We start from the raw sequence: 21,499 nt of genomic DNA, 5'->3' as shown, positions 1-21,499 counted from the left end.
TGGATGTCTCAGCAATTCAAAAACCAATTTTCAACAAATAAACTTTGAATTCCTCTTAAAATGGTATGCTCTGTATACTATTTCTTAAGTGGTTTCTTTGTATCTGGTAAAAATCTAAAAGCCCAATCCTCATCTCCACCAATACTTTACCACTCCTTTAAGCTACCGAAATTTGACTTTCATTTCTATTCTTGTATACCTTTGAGGCGAGTGTGAGAAAATAATGTAACTTGCCCCCCCCCCCCACACACACACACACATACTTTTTGTCTCGCCCACCGGAGGTGAAGGCGAAACTAAGGGATCCAAATGGCGTCCGTCCGTCGTCCGTCCGTCGTCCGTCCGTCGTCCGTCGTCCGTCACAAATGTTAAAGTTTACCTGCAAGACTCTCTTATGATGCATAACTTGGCAACTGTTACAGCAATGGTAGCCACACTTGGGTGATAGAAGCACTAGGAGTATTTTCATGTTATGGTCTTATCCCCGGAGGTCATGTGATGATGTCAAAGGTAATTTGAGGTCATATATTAAAGAGTATGTGCAAGACTCTCTTTTCTATGTTAAAGTTTACCTGCAAGACTCTCTTTTGACAAATAACTTCACAAAAGTTGCTTGCATTACAACCTAACTTGGGTCATAGATGCACTGGGGGTACCTTCATGTTATGGTGCCGTTGGAGGTCACAGGATAAGGTCAAAGGTCATTTGAGGTCATACATTAAAGTTTACTGGCAAGACTCTCTTATCACACGTAACTCAACACATGTTGCTACAATGGCAATCAAACTTGGGTGATAGATGCACTGGGGGTACCTTCATGTTACGGTGCCGTAAGAGGTCACATGATAAGGTCAAAGGTCATTTGAGGTCATACGTTAAAGTTTACTTGCAGAGACACTCTTATCATACGTAACTCAGCACATGTTGCTACAATGGCAATCAAACTTGGGTTATGGTAGATGTCTCTTGGGAAGTTGAAGGTTAACACAAGGTCAAAGGTCACAGACATGGGTCAACGAACTTTTAGGGCCCATTGTTAAGTTTTTAGGGCGCATTTCGTTTATGGCTCATAACTTTTGATCCCTTTAACCGTTTGTGACCAAACTTGGATGGAAGATGTCCCTTGGGGAGGTGAAGGTCGTCACAAGGTCAAGGGTCACAGACAGGGGTCAACAAACTTTTAGGGCCCAATGTTATGTTTTTAGGGCGCATTTTTATTGTGGCTCATAACTTTTGATCCCTATGTCCGTTAGTGACCAAACTTGGACGGTAGATGTCCCTTGGGGAGTTAAAGGTCATCACAAGGTCAAAGGTCACAGAAAGGGGTCAACAAATCTTTAGGGCCCAATGTTAATTTTTTATGACACGTTTCAGTTATGGCTCATTACTTTTGATCCCTTTGTCCGTTTGTGACCAAACATGGATGGTAAATGTCCCTTGGGGTGTTAAAGGTCACAAGGTCAAAGGTCATTTATAAGCAGGTCGATTAACTTCTGGGAGTTCTAAAAGATATTAATTCCTTGTACGCGAATGGGCGAGACACAATTTGGCACTTGCCTTGTTTTTTGTTTTCTGTTTTTGTTTTTGGTTGATAGCACTTTCCCTTAATTGTTTATGCGGGCTGAGCCCACCGATGCCATGTACCTGTAGGCAGGCTAATGAGATGTCGCGGTAGCGAAACAGGGGCGAACGCCCATGCTGATCACCTGAATGGAACGGCTGTCATGTCGAGAGCATGAGTGGGTTAAAGGCGTGTGTATTCGACCTTACCCAGACTCTATTATCCTCTGCAATGGTTACTGGAGATGTTTAAACAAACTTCTCTCCGCCATCTCCGGAGGGCAAAGGGTTGCAATGCATTAACCATCAACTTGCTTTAATAATGATCACCCGCACGGGGTTGTGGGGATCTACCACTCTTTATGTACCTTCGCTTACTACGCTGTTTACTTGTCCAATTGTGATTCCCCCCTCCCTATATGCTTTCTTATATTTTCTTTATCTATCTCTTTATCTATCTCTTTATCTACCTCTATCTATCTATCTCTCTATTTACCTCTCTATGTACCTCTCTATATCTATCTCTCTATCTATCTCTTTATCTATCTCTCTATCTACTTCTATCTATCTCTTTATTCACCTCTCTATCTACCTGTCTATATCTATCTCTCTCTCTCTATCCCCTGTCCATCTATCTCTATTTCTTTCTCTATCTCTCTCTATCTATCTATTTATCTATTATCTATCTATCTATCTATCTCTATATATCTCTCTATCTACCTTTATCTATCTCTCTATCTATCTCTGTATCTATCTCTCTCTCTCTCTATCCCCTGTCCATCTATCTCTCTCTCTCTCTCTCTCTATCTTTCTATCTATCACTAATCTCTATATCTATTTATTTTGGCTTTCTATTTATGTATCCTTCTTTTTGTATCTGGTTGCGTCCTCAGCCCTGTGTGTGTGGTCGCTTTCGATCACGTAGTGCTATACACTCCACGCCAGTGGATTCGCGATATGTCTGAAGATGGCGGGTGCACCGTTCCCAACTATACGTGCTCACTTATAACGCGTGGCATCCGGGTCGCCATCACAGCTATTCAACCATGGAAAAAGCGTGCCTTAGCCGTCTCCGATTCACATTTCACTATGAAGAAGGAAACTTTGCTATGGTGAGGCTGCGACATTCTCCCTCTTTGGCTCACTCCACACTGCACCCCACATGATTCTTAAGAGAGACTGTGATGAATACAGCATACGTACTGAGATACCTCGAATGTTTGGGACATGTGGAAAGCTTACAGTACATCTTATGTTCCTATAAAAGTAACACATGATGTGGATCTCATTGTCATCGCACAATTTGATGTGGCCTTTGATTTCATCTTTGTTATTTGCAATTTCTTGAAGATGATACGACACTTCAACAAAAGGAGACAAAAATACCAAAATACGTCGATTATTATTGATAATTAAACCAGAAGACGGTAGCTCTTGTCAACTCGGTAAAAATAATCATTTCAGACTGTTTTCAGGAATATGGGAATGTAGCAGTCTGAGGATTGATGGGATGGATCGATAATGTGAAATGACGTCATCATGAAGCCAATTCACAGTGAAGCAGTGCCCCTTTGTGCGCAGGATCAGCGTCAACCCATCTGATGAACGTATCGAACGAGCGTATTAAACTCGGCCCCCTGACAACTTAGAGGAATACAGCAATGCGGGAATTGATGTTGGATTTTCACGTTTGATTCATCTCACACGTGCAAGCTTTTATTTCGAAAGAGGCCTGGTAGATTCTAGAGAGTCATGATGTACGCGGATACGGACGCGGGCGATTTGTGAATCCACCCCCATCAGCTTTTTTTGAAAGTGATTGCCGGCTGGTTATCAATTAGTCGGTGCGCTACTTCAGTCTGTGTTTGCGCATTGTTCGTCACGACGTGAGAACTGAAATGAGCCCTCTCTCAATCTTCGCGTCTTCGTGCACTCCTCTTCCCTCATTATACCTCCTGGATGATCCATCTCGATGCACAGTTCCCGCTCGGTCTTCAGTCTCCATTGCCCCCTCTTGCGTCTTGACATTTCTTGCGATGACTTCAACCCAATTCCACCCCCTTCTCCCCTCCCCCTCTTCCTCTTAATTCTCCTCCCAGTGCATCATCTCCCTCATCCCTCCCAGGAAGCCTGCATCCATCTCGCCCATCTACTGAAGGGGGAGGGGGGGGGGGAGGGGGAGGGGGAGGAAGGAGTGGAGAGAGGATGGGGAAATGTTTTCCCAGTGACGGCAAGAAAAAAACAACAACAACAACAAAGCCTTAGACGATACCGAATGTCCTTTCATATTTTGAATATCAATCTGAAGCTCAGTCAGCATTTGTTATACTTATAATACACATTAATTCTTGCAACTGATTGACAGGGTACTTTGTATCGATGTAAATAGGTTAGTGCTTTAGTAGTAGCCGTGACAAAAGAAATCATGGGCATTCGTACATGCTCGATACTCGAGCAGGATGTCTAGGAGATAGGACGCCTGTCCGGTGTCCAGGAGGTCGCAGGTTCGAATCCTGCTCGAGTATGCGAGCCAATGATTTTTTTGTTGTTGTTGGTCATGGCTACTATACTTAAGCAATAATCAATTCTGTACTTATTTACGTTGATGTAGGGCATTTTTTTTTTCAATCCGTTGCAATAGGAAAAACCTACTCGACCCAAGAATTTCATCACTTTTAACATTCAATACAGTGTCTTTGACGGAGATTGTCATCAAAAAGGTAAAATTATCATGTTGTGTAAACGGTATAAACATTACACACAACAAAAGAGCTCCCAACCTGTAGTTGTTCTACATCAAGGTTATGTATTTTTTCATACACTTAACAATGAAAATATTTGCTTGCTTTGCACTGTTGATAATTACATCAACTGGTGGCATTTCGTGTATATTATAGTGTAGGCAATACAAGACAGAGAAGAGGTTGAACGGGGTTATGGGAATTTGACTTCGCCCGTGCAACGCGTGATGGTCGTAAGTAACGATGTGCAGGTAATTACCTCACCCTGCGTCATTATACTCGAGTTGAGCTGTTTTTATGGTCGTAGCACACATGGCGAGTCGAGAATCGTGCAAACATTGACAACGAGCGATGTTATTAGAACAGGCATCCTCTGCCTCAAGGGCAAACCCTGCGAGATAGGAGGATGGAGTGCAGTCACAAGACTCTACGGAAGATATTGGGGCTGAAAGCTTGGATCGCATAGGTTATGCCTAAAGTTCACTAATTGAAAAGGAAAATACCATTCAACTTCAAGAATTATTGTACATGAGGGTAGTGTGGTATAGTGTAAACGTGAGGTGATGTCTCCCGAATGCTAACGAAGAATGATGACGAAAGAACAAACACGAAAACCCCGATCTATCAGGCGCAATAAAATTGAGCTGAGTATTAAACATGATAAATCAAGCCGAAAGGAATAATTGAATTAGTCTTGCTCCGTTTCTGCGCAATACCATACAAACGGCAACAGAGAATTTCCCGTATTAATGGCGATACTTGCATTATTTTATGCCACAACAAGTAATCCCACATTGATTATGATCAGAATGATGATTATACATTAAAAGCTCATACAGCTAGAACCAACAGAATCACGCGATCGGATCTGTACACTTCTATAAGTCGCGGTGAAATGATACACCCATGCAAATTGCATATTTTTCACATTGATTGTAGTACATAAGATAAATGAAGTATTATAATCTGTAGTATCAACAGCATCACAATATATAGGATCTCTACACTCGTAATGCAGTGAAATGGTACGTCATCTCTTCCTCACTGAGCTTCCTATATAATGACACTGCATTCACCAGGCTGTTGTAATCATGTTTTTCAATCACACTGCTGCTACTATTACACATTGTGCCCTTTACACTGCGTCACTGTACACTGTGTCATTCCCGTCTCCAATCACAGAATGCCAATCACTGTGATTGACTTTTCCATCACACTTTTCCATCACATTGTTTTCTCCACACTATACCCTTTCCGTCATCATTCCCATATACTGTGTTTTCTGTCTTGTTTTCTTTTTGAAGTGATATCTCCATGCTGCGTCGAATTTCCCTCACTAATATACATATAAGCACACACCCATTTTGCACCCCCCACACACAAACACACACACAACACATATACATCATAGGAATATAGTATATTCCTAACATATAAATATTATACTATTATGTAATATATTCCTATATAAATACTTTAATATATAATATATTGCTATATAAATACATATATATAATGAAAATTATGATGATGATAATAATGATATTAATATGTTTTACACACAGACAGATATATATATATATAGATATATCTGTATTTATATAGATAGATGAGTGTAATACAATAGGTAAGAATCCCGAAAATGTTCTCCTGTTCCTCTCCATTCGTCATCAGTAGACATTCGATTGTGGTTCGTTATTACTACCTCACCCCCTCCCCTCCCTTGCAGCCCTCTGGGGTTTGGCGCCGATTGCGTTGAGATCGGGATGATATGGGTGGGCTGATCTTTTGCTTTGATAAACAAATTGGAGTTCACTAACACGGACGCTTGACCTTTATCTAGGCTTGTGATGTCGTCTGAGCAATGGAGCTCGTCTGGACATAAACGGCGATGGTGATGGGGGGGGGGGGGGCGTCCTGCGCGGAGCGTGGTGTCGGTCACATTGTATGTTTCACCGAATGTCTACCGTCCCTTAATATTGCAAGTTCGAGGGATTTTGAGAATCTGTAGAGTTGTTTTACGCGAAGTTCTGGAATTTGATTCGTTCGAGTATGGGGGAGGAGGTGATGCAAAAAAAAAAAAACACCAAAAAACCTCACCCAAGCGTTGATGGCGTATAATAATAAAGGTGTATTGATATGGAAACACTGGTTCACGACTTTGGGCTCTTATTAAATAGCTGTAGAGTTCAAATCCGGACAGAAGGCTTTCATCAAGGAGGTATCACACACTAGAAATTAGGGATGGCAATAGTGGCAGAGTCCTCCATTCCTGTCTTACTCTAAAAAGGAGTGACCCCCCCCCCACCTCCCCCCCCCCCCACGTTTTCGAAAAAGCAGGGTAAATTGGTCAGTAATCGAACAGGTATAGTATTACACTCTGTTAATGCTGCTTTAACATCGCCGACTCTGTCCCATGCGCGGGAGTATTAGCCTTGCTATTGCCAATTCGAAGCCATCCGTAATTACCCCTGCACGGGCCTGGCCAGATATCGATCTGATTGTTCGCGATTATCATAATCGATCGGAGCGTCTGGCACAGTCCATTGCCGTGACTGCGAGTGTGAGTGCTATTTAATGTGGGCTACAGTTCAACGCGCGAGGACAGGCTTTCCCAACCCTCTCTATCGATAGTCGATAGTGAGATTTTCATATCGTGAATGCTTGTGCACGCGCGCAATACCTAACTGGACGAATTAACATTTGCGTGCTCCATAACAGAAGGTGTGAATAGAGTAGAGTTTATCTATCCTGATTTGTGATTGGTTGAATTGACATCACGTGACATGCACTGATATTGCTTTTGGAGATGGTATTCATATAACAATGAATTATAGTATGACTTGTGGAGTAAATTTTGTACAAGTAATTTAGTGTGAAACCGGAAGTGGTGTGAAACTTCAACAACAAATCGAACAAAGAGAAAGTTACATCACATCGCCCAAGAATAACAAAGTAAGTGAAAGAAGTAGGTTTAGTTTACTTTAGGCAGTCACCGCAGTGATGACACATCCTTCTTAACCGAACAATTATCCAATTAATGATGATAGCAAAGGAGCGAGGTGCAGGCAGATGTTCTGATGGAAAGTTTGCAACAACAAAAAAAAAGGGGGGGGGGCTCTTCCACGTGTAAAATTAATGAACATTGAATTTTGAATGTGCACATTAAGGACTCTAATGAGCCTGAAGCTCTTGTTTCGCATGCATCTCTCCCTCATTTCTATCTCTCTCTCTCTTCCCTTCTCTCCCTCTCTTTCTCTTTGATAATTTTGTTTTATGTCGCTTTGAAGTTACAGTGAACAAATCGTTACCCAAATCTGATTACGACACATTCTTCCATGCCCCAATAATCACGCAACTTTTACAGTGATTGTTGTACTCGCTAATCATGTCTTTGAAGATGAATGGTGGTAATTATCCTATTTCATAATGATAAAATAATTGTATTGATTGTGTTTTGCAGTGTGTATGTATAGATAATTAACGTTTTGAGGAGAACGTGATTAGTGCAGGGAATAGTGTGTCAACATGAAAGACACACGTGTGGGGGCTCTGTTTGAAGTGACGCTATACAGTATGGAGACAGTATGGAATATTTCCGCACTCACACCAACAAGAAAACACACACACAGCCATGTAAAGCTCACGCAGTCGACATCACATACCCACATTCACACAGTGCATTCACACTCACATTGACTCAATGCAGTCACACACACACACACACACACACACAAACACATTCAATGCAATACGGCACTCTCACACACACATACGCACACACAAGTCACTTAATGTAGTCATAGCCAACGTAATCAATTTCGTCCGCTGTCCTTCGTTACGGTGCTTTGTACAGCTCAGACCGGAAAACGTTGACGGCATTCCGGATATAGTGACACAGAAATGATTATGACGTCATACCTCACACCTCAAAGCACGTGCAATAATTTGAGTGTGACTCAACACGCTTTAAAGATAATCAAACCTAATCAGAGAAATCAGGACAATGATCTGCTGCTCCTCATGAAAGAAAAATACACACACAAAAAAAAAACTTATTTTATCGTCTGTTTTTTTTTTTCTGTTTCTCATATTTTGGGATGTTCCTTTCTCAAATATGTACTGTCTTGCCAAACAGCCATTATATTCAAACTCTTTCTGATAGCATCGCCTTTTGCACAGTTTCGACCTTGGTTGTTAAAAATGCATTACAAAGTACAATCATGACCTTTGACCCGAGCAAAGTCTATAGCGAGAGTTCGTTGGCAACCAGCATCCAGTATCTAGCCAATTACATTCGCCCATATACAGTATACATTATCTACGGTAGATCTGAAGCTAATCTACAGCCATTGTTTGCGATTGCCGATATTACGGGGCTCAATGTCGTCTCGTGTACGTGATCAAGTGAAGGGAAAGGGATGGGAGCGTAGGTGGGGGCAGGTTACTCCTACACAGCAATGAAAAACAAAACAAAACAAAACCACGCCGCCATCGGCGAGGCATGAATAATATATTCTGCCTTACTGAGTATCTTGTGCATGTATCAAAATGCCCGGGACGGGCAGAAAAAACCCATTGTGTAGACATGCATCCTGGAGCCTGCTAAATGCATTCATCCAAAAATCGCATCGCCTAAAGGATCCGCGTAGGAAGAAAACATCATTTTGAACTTTTTGGCAAGTGAGATGCCGAAATTAGCCTACCTGAATTTCATGGCTGATGTTATTTGCATTTGATGACATTGGATGCCGAATTTTCCTTCATAATACTGTATGGTAAAATTCTTCTACACAATGAATGAAACATTCACAAAAAGGAAATCCTATAGTGATATTTGTTAAAACATAAATGAACACACACACACATACACACACACACATTAGACTACTTCCTTTGGTTCGAAAAAAAAAACGTTTAATATAAGAAACACGATTGCTTTTTAAGGTGCCATGCTTTCTTTGGAATATAGTCTACCACCCTTTCTTTATTCCCCATATTTCATAATGGTTTCAAACGCGCATATAAATCTCATCGGATGAGCTTGTCTTCATTCCTTTAACGATTTCGTGTAAATGTTACTTTTATGTTCGTTTTTTATGTCCTCCTTGATATATGATATTTTTGTACCTCTGGGGTTAATGTGTTATAAAATGTTATTTTTTTTTAGTTTTTTTTTGTTACTCATGCATACACATGAAATATGTTCTACATGTTTGTAGTTTCATGTTTATGTGATTATAAGTGTATTTTTATGACGAATAAAATAAACTGACAGAAAGAGAGAGAGAGAGAGAGAGAATGGTGACAGACCAATGGACAGACAAAGTTTTACAGTGATACAGCGATTGGAAGAAGACTTGAGCTTTCCGCGCTACTTTTGGCTAGAGCGAATTCTAAAACCCGCGAATATGTCCACATTTTGAATGGGTTGACCATATTGCGCAGCGCGAATTCAGGAACCCGCAAATAGATGTTTTTGAGCGGCTCACAGGAAAAATTAATCGCGCGAAAATATCGACTTTTACAGTAGAGAATGGGAAGGCTAGACATAGTGGCATGAATAGAGAGAGGGATAGAGATAATAATGAAGGAATTAACGACGTAATAGAGAATACAAGAAGGAGAGGGGCAGACAGATAGACGGACAGAGGAAAACATACAGATATATTGCTGGTGTGTGAGAGAGAGAGAGAGAAACAGACGGACAAACATACAGACAGACAAAGATGAAGAAGGCGGGACAGAGGGAGGTTCGTGACGTCTGGGCCTCTTTCCGCATCTTACCACCCAGCGAGAGAAGTCATCATTACAAATTCCACGCGGGGGCGACTCCTAGGCTCGTATACACAGAGTACCAGCAGGGATCCCGCCGAAAGACAGGCGGTCTATGAGATGGGTTTGGAGCAGAAAGAGGAGGAGGATGAAGAGAAAGAGGAGGAGGATGAAGAGAAACAGGAAGATGAAGAGGAGGAGGAGGAGGAGGAGGAGGAGGAGGAGGAGGAGATGGGTGGAGGTGGTGTCTCAAACGTGGAGATTAAGACAGGGGTGAATGATTATGACTGTCATCTATAATTGTCTATATACATACGCTATCACTCCCGTACACTAAAAAAATACAATGCTGTGCAATTATAGAAAGAGAGACTAGTCATGAGTCTTGATATTAAAGATAAATGCATTTCCTTATGTTACATGGTCAATGGGACAGAAGTCGTTGATATGCTGATGACTTGAACCTATCTAATGATGTATCCGAGATTATCATTGACATCATATAAGATTGTAGATAGGACAAATAAACTGGGAGGTATTATATTTGTATATCGTGTCTTATATTCCGCAGTTCAAGTTTTGCTCACGGTCTAAATCTAGTCCATTGACTGTGCGAGTTTCGACTGCCCAAACGTGCGTGACTTATCGAGTACGCCAACATCCATACAACCTTGAAGTATACGTTGACACGGGCATGTGCGAAGTTCTGCTTGTTTTGATTATTATCGATGGAAGAAGTTCAAGCCGTTACTTTCTTTTTAAATACATTTACGACGTGGATTTTTCAGTGTTCATATTTATAGTTTGTAACTTCTCTTGGTTGACATCAATTGAGTGAAAATAGCTAAGAATATAAAAAAGGGGGGGGGGACACTGGACTATAGTGCAACAGATAAAAGTGGTAACTTGATGATTCCATCAATGTGTTGTTATTGTTTGTATCTCTGTGCGTCTTGAGAGGAGACTATTAGTGTTGGTAGAATCGCCGCGGCTAACGAGTGTCCTCCCATCTATCAAGACGCTCCGCCCGGGTATCCGGCCCCGTGGAAGCGAGTGGCGACCTGGAGGCGAGAAAATTGATTATACATCCTGTGCTTGTGGAGCACTTGTGGCCCAGCTGAAACAGGAATGACATTAATCCGAGGTCGACACATCCTTCTGACTTGATAGGGCAACGTTGACTAGTAAAGAAAGAGGAGAGAGAGAGGGAGAGTGAGAGAGAGAGGGAATATTGTTTTTGTTGCTTTGATTTGATAGGAAATACAAGAATTCAAAGAGAGAGCGAGACAGTATCGTTTTATTGCTTTGATTTGATGTGAAACAGAGATTGAGAGAGAGAGAGAGAAGGAGAGAAGAGGAAGGAAGAAAAGGGAAAGAAGGAATGCAAGAGGAAGAGAAGATTGAAGAGTTTTAAGTCTTGAAAAAAGTGGAAATTTTCGAGGTGTTGAAATTTTCGCGCATTTCGCGCGTTTTTTTCGCAAAAAAACAACAACAAACAAACATAATATCATAATATATATCACGTGATAGGCCTTCACTCAGACAGTGAAAGAGCAAACTTGCAGAAATATGCATCGAGAAATAATTAATTTTAAACAACTATTAAAACAGGGCAATCCGTTGACTGCTGTCCTCTGATCGACAATAGCCTATAAGCCATTGCTCTCCATGGCATCCGCGTAAACCATAGACATGCGGGACGGCGAACTCAGTCATGACTCATTATAGTAAATGCTGCATCAATTTACCACATTATTTTCTCTTTTTTTCCCCGTCCCGCAGAAAACCGGGAATCCAAGCTGGGTTCGAACACGGCTCTGCTACGGACCCTGAAGTACACCGTTTTAGCCGCCATGGTAATCCACCTGACGGCCTGCGGCTGGTTCTACTTCGCCTGCTCCGGCTGGCACGGACCGGACGGAGGCTACGAATTGAACTGTCGGAAAAACAGCTGGGCAAGGAAATTCGGCTTCGGTAAGACTTTCCTCGTTTGTGTGTGGCTGTGTGTGGGCATACACTATACATACATGTACATGTGTATGTGGTGTGTGTGTGTGTGTGTGCGAGCGAACATACACTAACGTATATACACGTGTACATTCAAGTGCAAAGTGTGTGTACGTGTGGGTGGGGTTAAGGTCCGTGACCCTGTGTGTGTGTGCATATTAATGTATGACAAAGAATAACCTTCAAACTAAAATAAGTGAATTAGCAGAAGACTTGCGTGTTTTCGGTATTAATTATACTTTAGCAGCAGTAACAAGCAATGAAAAACAAAGGAAACAATCGGAAAGCAATGTACTATCTTTCCAGTGACATGTAAAATGTGTTTAATTAGATGAAGGATGTAAAAAGACGGAGGCAATTATCACTGGGTCAAAAAGAATACATCAGGAAATGCAAAAAACACCCCCCTAAAAAAGAACAAACAAACAAACAAACAAACAAACAGAACAACAACAACAACAAACTGAACAGGCTGTTTATAAATGCGACCTCTACCTCTCCAACGCAAAAGTGAATTTGCAGTTAAGCATTATAAGGTAACGTTTGAACAAGAATTTGAACTGGCTCTGCACGATAAGGGGTGCTAAGGACAAACTAACAAACGACAAGCTGCTGCTATCAGCTATATTGTGAAGCCAACCTTTGTCTCCCCCAACCTTAAAAAAAAAATAAAAATAAAGAGAAAGGACAGAAAGAAACAGAACTTCCTGGTAACACCTACTTATTCTGGCGCATTGAAAAAAAAAATGTTATGCAAAAATTACTAATCAAGAACAGGTTGTTTGGCGCCTCCGCCCTCCTTAACTCTAAGGCCGTGTACAGCAATTAACTGGACGTGAATGGAGATCGCCAGAAATAACCACGTTATTTTCCACAGAGTAATGAGCATTTATTGTCATTGCATGTGCTGTTATGGGTTGTAAAATGATAATGAGTACAGTAGGCAAACATATTTTGAAAGACCTTTTACATGTGTTTTAGGAATAACTCACCCCAACAGAACAAAATGTGCAAAATAGAATGAACGAAATTGATCAAAGTTTCTAGAAGGAACGTTTAAATAAAGGAAGTCATAAAAAATAAACGAAAAGAAGTAACAACACCCACCAAATAACACAACAACCCAAACATGAATAGACGCCATTTGATTATTATGCACATTTCCACTTTGAAGTATAGATTGCAAAGATATAGCATGTAAAAAGAAATAGGATAATGCAAACAGAATATAAAGCCATGCTCCACGTTGATTTGCGCACATTTTTTCCCTCCCCACCGTTCATTAAGTCCAATACTATAGAGGAGGTAAAAGAAGCGGGAAACAAACAAAGGAACGAAATACGTAGGAGAACCGTTGTGTGTACAAATTTAACCTACCTGCTTCTTATCCGACTCGACAGGTATTCATCATACACGAAGAAGAATATTATTATTGGAGGAACTCGCGCACTACGAGCCGTGGGTTTCCCGATGACTTCTGACATTTACCGGGCTATTAGTCTCATTGGCGCAACGTGAAAGAAATATTGCCAGTCGCGTAGTACACAAGAGAAGAATTTCCAAGAAAAAAAAAAATGGTCACAGCTAATACTCGCATATACTGTCTTCAGGTTTTGCATTTGTATACCGATGGTACAGAGAGAGAGAGAGAGAGAGAGAGAGAGAGAGAGAGAGAAAATAAGAAGAAGAAAAAGAAGACAGGCAGATCTATTCTTGTATTTTGATATTGATTTCTGTGAGACGGAAAAACATATATGTTGGCTTTTTTCCCCCTTGGACAGTTATCGTTCAACAAATTCACCTTTTACTTCGGTTCTTTTACAGACAAACACAGGCGCTCAAAATATCTCAATTAAAAACAAAACATGATCCGATGTGCGCACGTGTATTTGATTATTGCATTCGTGTCTGTATGTGTGCGTGAGTGTGTTTGTACATGTTTCCCGTACGTGCCTCTTATTAAATGTACCTCAGTAACATCGATCTTCACTGTGTAACGTTTATTCGCAGCTGAAGATAATCGCCAACAAAAAAAGAAAAGAAAAACAACAGAAAACAAAAAATATCCCAAGCTACAATAAACTTGTGCCTTGTGTGTGCGTTGTATGTGTATGTGTCTGTTGTGCATTTGAATTACATCTTTTTTTTTATTGCAATCAAAGTCCCTTAACACAGCCCACACTCTTGAATTTCTATTCGATTTTCGTAGAAAGAAGTGAAACCAAAAGAGAAATCTTCTCATAATTCCTGCACCTGACAAAAAGGGATTGGGAGAGGGAAAAAATGCGTGGAAAAGTAACCATTCATACCTAATATTTCCTTCAATGTATTTCAAACAGGCGAAAGTGGTGATTACACTTTTCGCTTCAGGGACGTTACCATGACCACGGACATGACGTCACTAGGGGTGAAAAAAAAACATGAAGGAAAGTGACAACGTTGAAGAGGGAAATGTGTATGTTTGTGCGCGTGTGCATTGTGTGTGTGTGTGTGTGTGTGTGTGTGTGTGTGTGTGTGTGTGTGTGTTTGTACGTGTATAGCATTGAAGGGGGTGGACATTATCACTCCGTGGCACTTTGTCACATCTGGAAAGATGGATACTGCGCGAGAAAAATGTGCCTAATCGTGAAGAGCGCCCCCGCATACATGTACTGCAAAAAGGTCGGTGTTAGATTCAACACCATGGGTGTCAAATCTAACACAGGTCAAGTGTCAATAAAGGACCACACCGATAGATGTAGAAAGTCTGTTGTGATGGTGTTAGCAGTGTTCACCTGACACTTTGTGGTGTTAATTTGACACTGTAGCTTGTGATATTTTTGACATTGCGATGCTGTTAATTCAACAATGAGACTGTTGTGGCGTTGATTTGATATTGCTGGTTTTGATGTCAGTGGTGTATCACCCGCCCAGTGTCAATAGGATATCAAATCAACTGGTGCTACTGTGGTGTAAGTGTGTTTAGAACATTTTCTTAAAAAAGAAAAACCAAGTACTTTATAGGGAAGTTCATGTCCGTCTTGTTGAAGTTCAAAATCAGCAAGATTACTTAATTATCTATCTAAAAACTAGTTTTATATTTTGAAGGGACACCCGGAGGTGTTGATTTTAATACACGCAAATGAGCCCCAGAAATTTAACACCAGCTTGTTGTTTCATATAATAATAATAATATATATATATATATATATATTTTTTTTTTCAGTGTGGCATTTGGTTTGGAGAGCCCCTGCGGCAAGGACGGGCAGCGGAATTCCCCGAAGCGCGAGGTTTTACGGGCGAAAACAGACAGCTCGCGCTGGCCTCGTTCCGATTTGATGATGATTAAAAGCTGGCTCACCGTTCTTTTTGTGCATCTGAGCCAAAAAAAAAAAAAAAAAAAAAAAAAAAAAAGGCTTGGCGCAGATGTTCAAGAGTCAGCAGTATGAGTCATTATGACTTTGTTGATATGTCCTGTTTGTCGAGCCCACCAGAGGTGAGGGGAGACTAAGGGATCGCCTGCGGCGTCTGTCCGTCCGTCCGTCGTCTGTCCGTAACGCTATAAAAACTTGAATAACTCTGTACTCTGGGCTTCAATTTGAATCAAACTTGGAGTGAAGAGTGGTCATACAAAGTTTAAGCTTTTACCAAGTATGAAGGTCACCTCAAGGTTAAAGGTCACAGGCAAGGATCATTGAATTTTTAGGGCCCAATATTAAGTTTTTAGGGCGCGTTTCGATTATGGGCCATAACTTTTGATCCGTAAGTGTATATGTGACCAAACTTGGATGGTAGATGTACCTTAGGGAGTTGATGGTCACCACATGGTCAATGGTCACAGGCAGGGGTCAATGAACTTTAGGGCCCAATGTTAAGTTTTTAGGGCGCGTTTTGATTATGGGGCATAACTTTTGATCCGTAAGTCTATTTGTGACCAAACTTGGATGGTAGATGTACCTTGGAGAGTTGATGGTCACCACAAGGTCAAAGGTCACAGGCAGGGGTCATTGAACTTTTAGGGCCCAATATTTAACTATGACTCCTAACTTTTGATCCATAGGTCCATTTGTGAACAAAATAAAAAAAAATAAAAAAAAAGGTGTTGTACGTTTATGGGCGAGACACATTACGGCACTTGCCTTGTCTGATGGAGTGTGTTGACAGCATTGCAGACAATACGTTCTACATATCTACTTTCTATACACATAAAATTGCTTCTTTTTTCAAGTGGTGGATCTTTCTGACTTCCATTTTGAGCGTGATGAAAAACGAGGAAAAGATGTGATTACTTGATCAGGCGTTTAGCTTTCATCATCATCATCCTTTGTTTTTAATCTTTGCAATAAGGTGCAGACTTGGATATTTTACATGGTGGGCATGGCTCGTACATTATGTCAGTTACAGCAAGCCTCGTTTTCGTGGTTATCACTCGTTTCATTAGCATCTGTCATTTCACATGTGTGATATTTCTAAGCATTATTGTATTATTGTACTGTTTGGATTGTTTTTAGTCTTTTTCAGAGACAGAACGTTTGATTGTTTGTAATTTACCATACAGTTTCTTTCAGAAATATGTCGCTCCTGCCAGATAATTCGCGCCGTTGTTAAGGAGTATGAGTATTGAAAGTGATTACAAATGAATTTGAAAAGAAAGTTGATTGATAATGATCGTGTGTTATGACACCAAAACTTTCCGTGATACTGCATGCGGTCTAAACGTCTGTATGTATTTCGGTCTCCAAATATTTCTTCCCCTCCCCTCTTTTTGTGGGGGTTGGGGATACGATTATCATTAGACTTAAAAAAAAAAAAAACATAGACAAGGGACCAATAAAAGCTAAACATTGTTTTTATTTCTGTCCCATTTTTACTGTCTAGTTGGCAACGACACAGAGTCGGACAAACCCGGGGATTTTTATGTCATTGCCCTTTACTGGTCCGTGGCCACCGCAACATCTACCGGGTGAGTATGTAAACTTCTCAACACAGGCTGAAGGTTTGTACTTTCTCGAAAGTGTGTCATATTTATGGTTTATTTCATGGGTAAGTGTTCAAAGGCACCGGTGCCATTACTAGATGCAGCACAGTTTACGTTATAGAGCCGGAGGGCTCCGAAGGAATTCCATCCGGCTGGGCATGATGCGATTAAATCGGCTTTCCGTTCTCCGACGTGACTTACATTGGGTAAATTTTTCTGCCTAAGGTCAGAGGTCATGGATCAAGGTCATGTGATCGTTACAATTTATTTCCTTTTCAAGAAGCAGTTCGTGATGAGATCCGTGAGCCTCTATATAAGAGGATCTATGCAGACAAGATATTATGTTGAGATATAATCGGCAAAGAGCAAAGTTAGAAGAAAGTTCGTTTATAAATTGCAGTTGGTTAAACCAGTCATACAGCTACCATCGCCGCTGGTGGCAGCATATTGATTTTGTTGTGGCAGCAAAATTGTCCCTTCTGTGTCTGTCGTTTTAGGGAAAGTCCCTTTCTGCGATTTAAAAAAAAAAGAAACAAATGAATAAAATAAAACAAAGAAAAGGTGAGAAGCTAGAAAGAAAGAACCATGTCATGAGTACGACGGATGCAGTCAAGAAATGTCTCAAAAGAAAAAAAGAAGATATGTATTCTATGTAGAAAAAAGTTGTAACTAAAAAACAAACAAGCAAAACGTTTCAAAGCTGTCAATATTTTGCAGGAAAGATCAGCTTTGTGCCAAAGGCCAAAGTCTTTGAAAGCTTGAGGAAGTGTCAAAATGTGAAGACTTTTAATACCTCATGAGACTATAAATAGATATAACTCCCGCGCGAGCTCGTCGAGTGTTATAATATACCTCTAAAAGGGCAATATCGGTCTAACAACGCACGTTAGATATAATCTATAATGACCGCGCTCCGTCGTCACGTGCTGCAGGTATGGAGACATCAGTGCCGCTAACGAGCTGGAGAAGTGGTTCTCAATCTTCTCCATGTTGCTCGGAATCGTCGTCTTCTTTGGCATGATCCTGGGCGGCATGGCCTCCATGCTGACCAACTTTGACGCACAGAGGGCGCGCTACACGCACCGGTTCAACGTCATCAAAGACACACTGGTGAGAATATACGGATTGAGAGGGAGATTGAAAATTTGCGTTTGTGTATGTGTGCTTTGTTTAAAATAAAGTTTAGGTGTACATTGTGTCCATGGACACATGTAACTGTTGTTTTAATTGTTATTCAAGTGAATGGTTGAATGAATGAAATCTCTGTCGTTAGTGATGACACCTTATGGCACATCCCCGCACAAACCAATAAAGGAATAATAAATATATGTTTTGTTGCCCGTATTGTGTGCTACCATGGAATGCAGGCACTTCATCTGGCACCTCTGCATGAAAAGCAAAGTTTGATATAAAGCACTGAACTTTAAAACGTTTTGTTTTTAACAAAATTGAGTCGCGAGTCAGTTGCTCACACAACTCCAATTTGATTCACCACGTCAAAAAATCTCAACTTTTCGTGAAACATGTTACAAGCAGTAGTATTGAAGTTTGATAGACAGTTTTCCTGCTGTAACAATTACTGTATCACTGAATATCATTGAACATTAATAGATGGAGACATATAATAGAGATGGGAAAGGAGTTGACCATTCAGTCTTGCGTGGATCATATTCTTGATATCGTCATGTTAATTCGTTTCTCCTTCCACTCATCTTCCCTCTACATCATCCTCTCATTCACTTTACTGTCCGCCCTCTCTTCCTTCTTGCTGTCCCTCCCTACCCCACCTTGCCCTTCTACACCCCTCTATAACCCTCTATCATACCCCTGCCATCTCCTCAACTCCTCCCTCCGTTTCTTCTATCTCCGCCTTGCTCTCCTCCCCTCCTTTTCCCCTTCCTCTCGCTCCTCTTTCTGCTACTCTTCTCTTCCCCTCTCACCTTCCCTCTATCCCCCTCTCCACTCTGACCTTTCCCCCTCCCCTCTCCCATTCCCTCTCCCCCTCCCCTCTCTACACCCCCCTCTCCACTCCCATTTCCCCTCCCTTCTCTACACCCTTCCCTTCCCCCTTCTCCCTCATCTCTCCCCTCCCCTCTCCTTTCCCACTTTCTCCCCTTCCCCTCTCCACCTCCCCTCTACGCTACCCCTCTCCCTCCCCCTCCCCTTCCCTCACCCTCCACCTCACTCTCCTCCTTCCCTTTACCTTCCCCTCACTTCCCTACTCAATTCCCTTATTCTCCCTACCCCTTCCGCCCCCTATTACCTCAATTTGTTCCTCTTGCCCTACCCACCAAACCCCTTTCCCAATTGCAGAAAGACCAAACGGTTCCCGAGGACCTCCAGAAGCAGGTGATAGGGTACTATGAGTACCTCTGGGTCAGGAAGAAGGGGGTAACGGACGAGAGTTTGATCAACGCCCTGCCCCTCACCTTCCACGCCGAGGTCTCGCTGAGCGGGAACAAGTACATCCTAGACAAGGTAGGCACTAAACTTTATCCAAACTCGATTGACCTCTTCAATATCCATGAAGCATTACTTTTAACTCACATGCTTTTCATATAGACATACCTCATCGGATTTTGCTCTTCACAACTACAGGAAATATGTTGAGGCTTGTCCAAAACGCAACGACTAATTGCCTGCGAGCGTGATTTAAATTCTTGAAATAATCTGTGCACTCTATCCTGAATCGAGGACGACTTTAATCGCTGATGAAACTCTATTACGCCTCTAAATGTTGACATCTTTTACCTTAGTATTTTGTCGTTACAAAGTGAATGTGTGATGGTACAGTGCACTTTTAAATGCGATTAACTCATTTCATATTGCGAAAGGGACAGTGTATATCTGTGCGTGTGTGTATGCTTAAATGCGTTATGCAACGACCGTAAAATCATTGGTGTTTGAGTTCATCTCTTTTCCACGCCTTCCAGCACTTCTCATTTTTTCGGGTTGATTTTTTTTTTAAATGCAACAATTTCACCTCTTGTCTGCTCTCAGTGTCAGCTGACACATAAAACGCCAATAGCATTGCACACACTATCCAAAGTCACTCTTGAGCACAGAAGCTTTACAGGGTGTGCAACCACTTCATATCTACTCTAGACGTACAGTGTATGGCCCTGGGTCTCAAGGTGACAATACACGTACAGACATCACCCGCTCTCTCTGTTCTACCATGGACGTCACTGCCCGTTAGTGATCGCTGATGCTGTAAGCCTCCCCCAGCTCCCTCTGTCGTCTCACGAGTACAGAAATGTGGATTCTTTTTTCTTTTTTCTTTTTTTTACCAGTTAATAGAGGCATAAGCCTTGCCAAAAGCACACTGAAAAACATTGCTGGACACCTTAGTCGATAACGAACCATTTTTGCAGCTCACTTGAATCGCCAGGCGCGATTTCTGACGTCATTTGTAGTCTCATTTTCTAATGATATAGTTGGCCAAGCGAGCATTTATGTGGATCATATCCGTCGAGGATCAATGTCATAAAGTCCCATTCCTATCGCACATGGTAGACTTGCTCTATAGATTACAACGGATTCACAGCGTTTGTTGTTGTTTCGAAGAGGCGCCATTTTCCCCCGAGCGCAACGAGGCAGGCCCTATTTCTGAAGAGTACGATAACACGTACGCGTCGCACACCTCCCGTATTTTCCACTGTGACAATAAGCGCGCCACGCGATCGCCTCGCGCCGGTAATTGTGCCAGTGTAACGCTGTTTATCCGAGCGGAATGCCAATCACAAATAGCCGCGAAGTCTTGCCGCGTGTGTCCACCTGCTGCCCGCAGTTATTTGCCTGCCTCTTCACCCTCTAACCTAATAGTCGCACTCCCCTCCATCCCACCCGACCTTACAGCTTACGTACCATTCTCCATCCCAATCGGAGAATCGGAGAATCGGAGAATCGGAGAATCGGAGGGTAATTTTCTGCTGCATGCACAATGTTGCTGGTGTGATGCCCTTAGATTAGATGGAGAGAAAGAGAGAGAGAGAGAGAGAGAGAGAGAGAGAAAAGAGAGAGAGAGAGAGAGAGAGGGAGAGAGATGGATGGGGTTGGGGCTGGGGTAGGGCGACGGGGAGAGAAAGAAATTCAAATGTCTTCTCCACCACGATATACTGAAGATCTCTTAATACCGTCGGATATCATATTCGTTAAACATGCATCTTCACAACGTACTTGTGTGTGCTTGTGTGTGTGTTTGCACACGTATGTGTGTATATGTATGTATGTTTTGTTTGTTTTGAGTCATTTTACAGGGGCGGTCGAATGTGTTTTAGTATGTGCGTATTTGTGTGTGTGTGTGTGTGTGTGTGTGTGTGTGTGTGTGTGTGTGAGGGGGGGAGGGTGGGTGGATGGCTTGGTCAAGGGTAAGTGCTCCCCAAGGTTGAAAATAATCATCAAAAGCTTCATAATAAATAGAAGGTAAACTCTGTGACTGACCAGATTTACCATGCTG

At 41.7% G+C, this 21,499-nt stretch overlaps 1 protein-coding gene across 1 annotated transcript in view; it reads left to right on the top strand.

Annotated features, from left to right (window-relative positions):
- Positions 1-21,499, top strand: part of LOC139730076 (uncharacterized) — a 177,954-nt gene that overhangs the window by 92,966 nt on the left and 63,489 nt on the right. Inside the window, exons 2-5 of the mRNA XM_071640984.1 lie at positions 11,859-12,050; positions 16,941-17,025; positions 17,973-18,150; positions 19,354-19,518. Coding sequence (XP_071497085.1) covers positions 11,859-12,050; positions 16,941-17,025; positions 17,973-18,150; positions 19,354-19,518 — 620 coding nt within the window. The remainder of the gene's footprint in view (positions 1-11,858; positions 12,051-16,940; positions 17,026-17,972; positions 18,151-19,353; positions 19,519-21,499) is intronic.

The sequence above is a fragment of the Diadema antillarum genome, unplaced genomic scaffold (genome assembly GCF_040938485.1).
Source record: "Diadema antillarum isolate AM-2024a unplaced genomic scaffold, OU_Dant_1.0 seq00000290_RagTag, whole genome shotgun sequence".
Taxonomy (NCBI): Eukaryota; Metazoa; Echinodermata; class Echinoidea; order Diadematoida; family Diadematidae; genus Diadema; species Diadema antillarum.
Note: the sequence above shows the minus strand (reverse complement) of the source record. Positions and strands in the feature narration are given on the sequence as shown.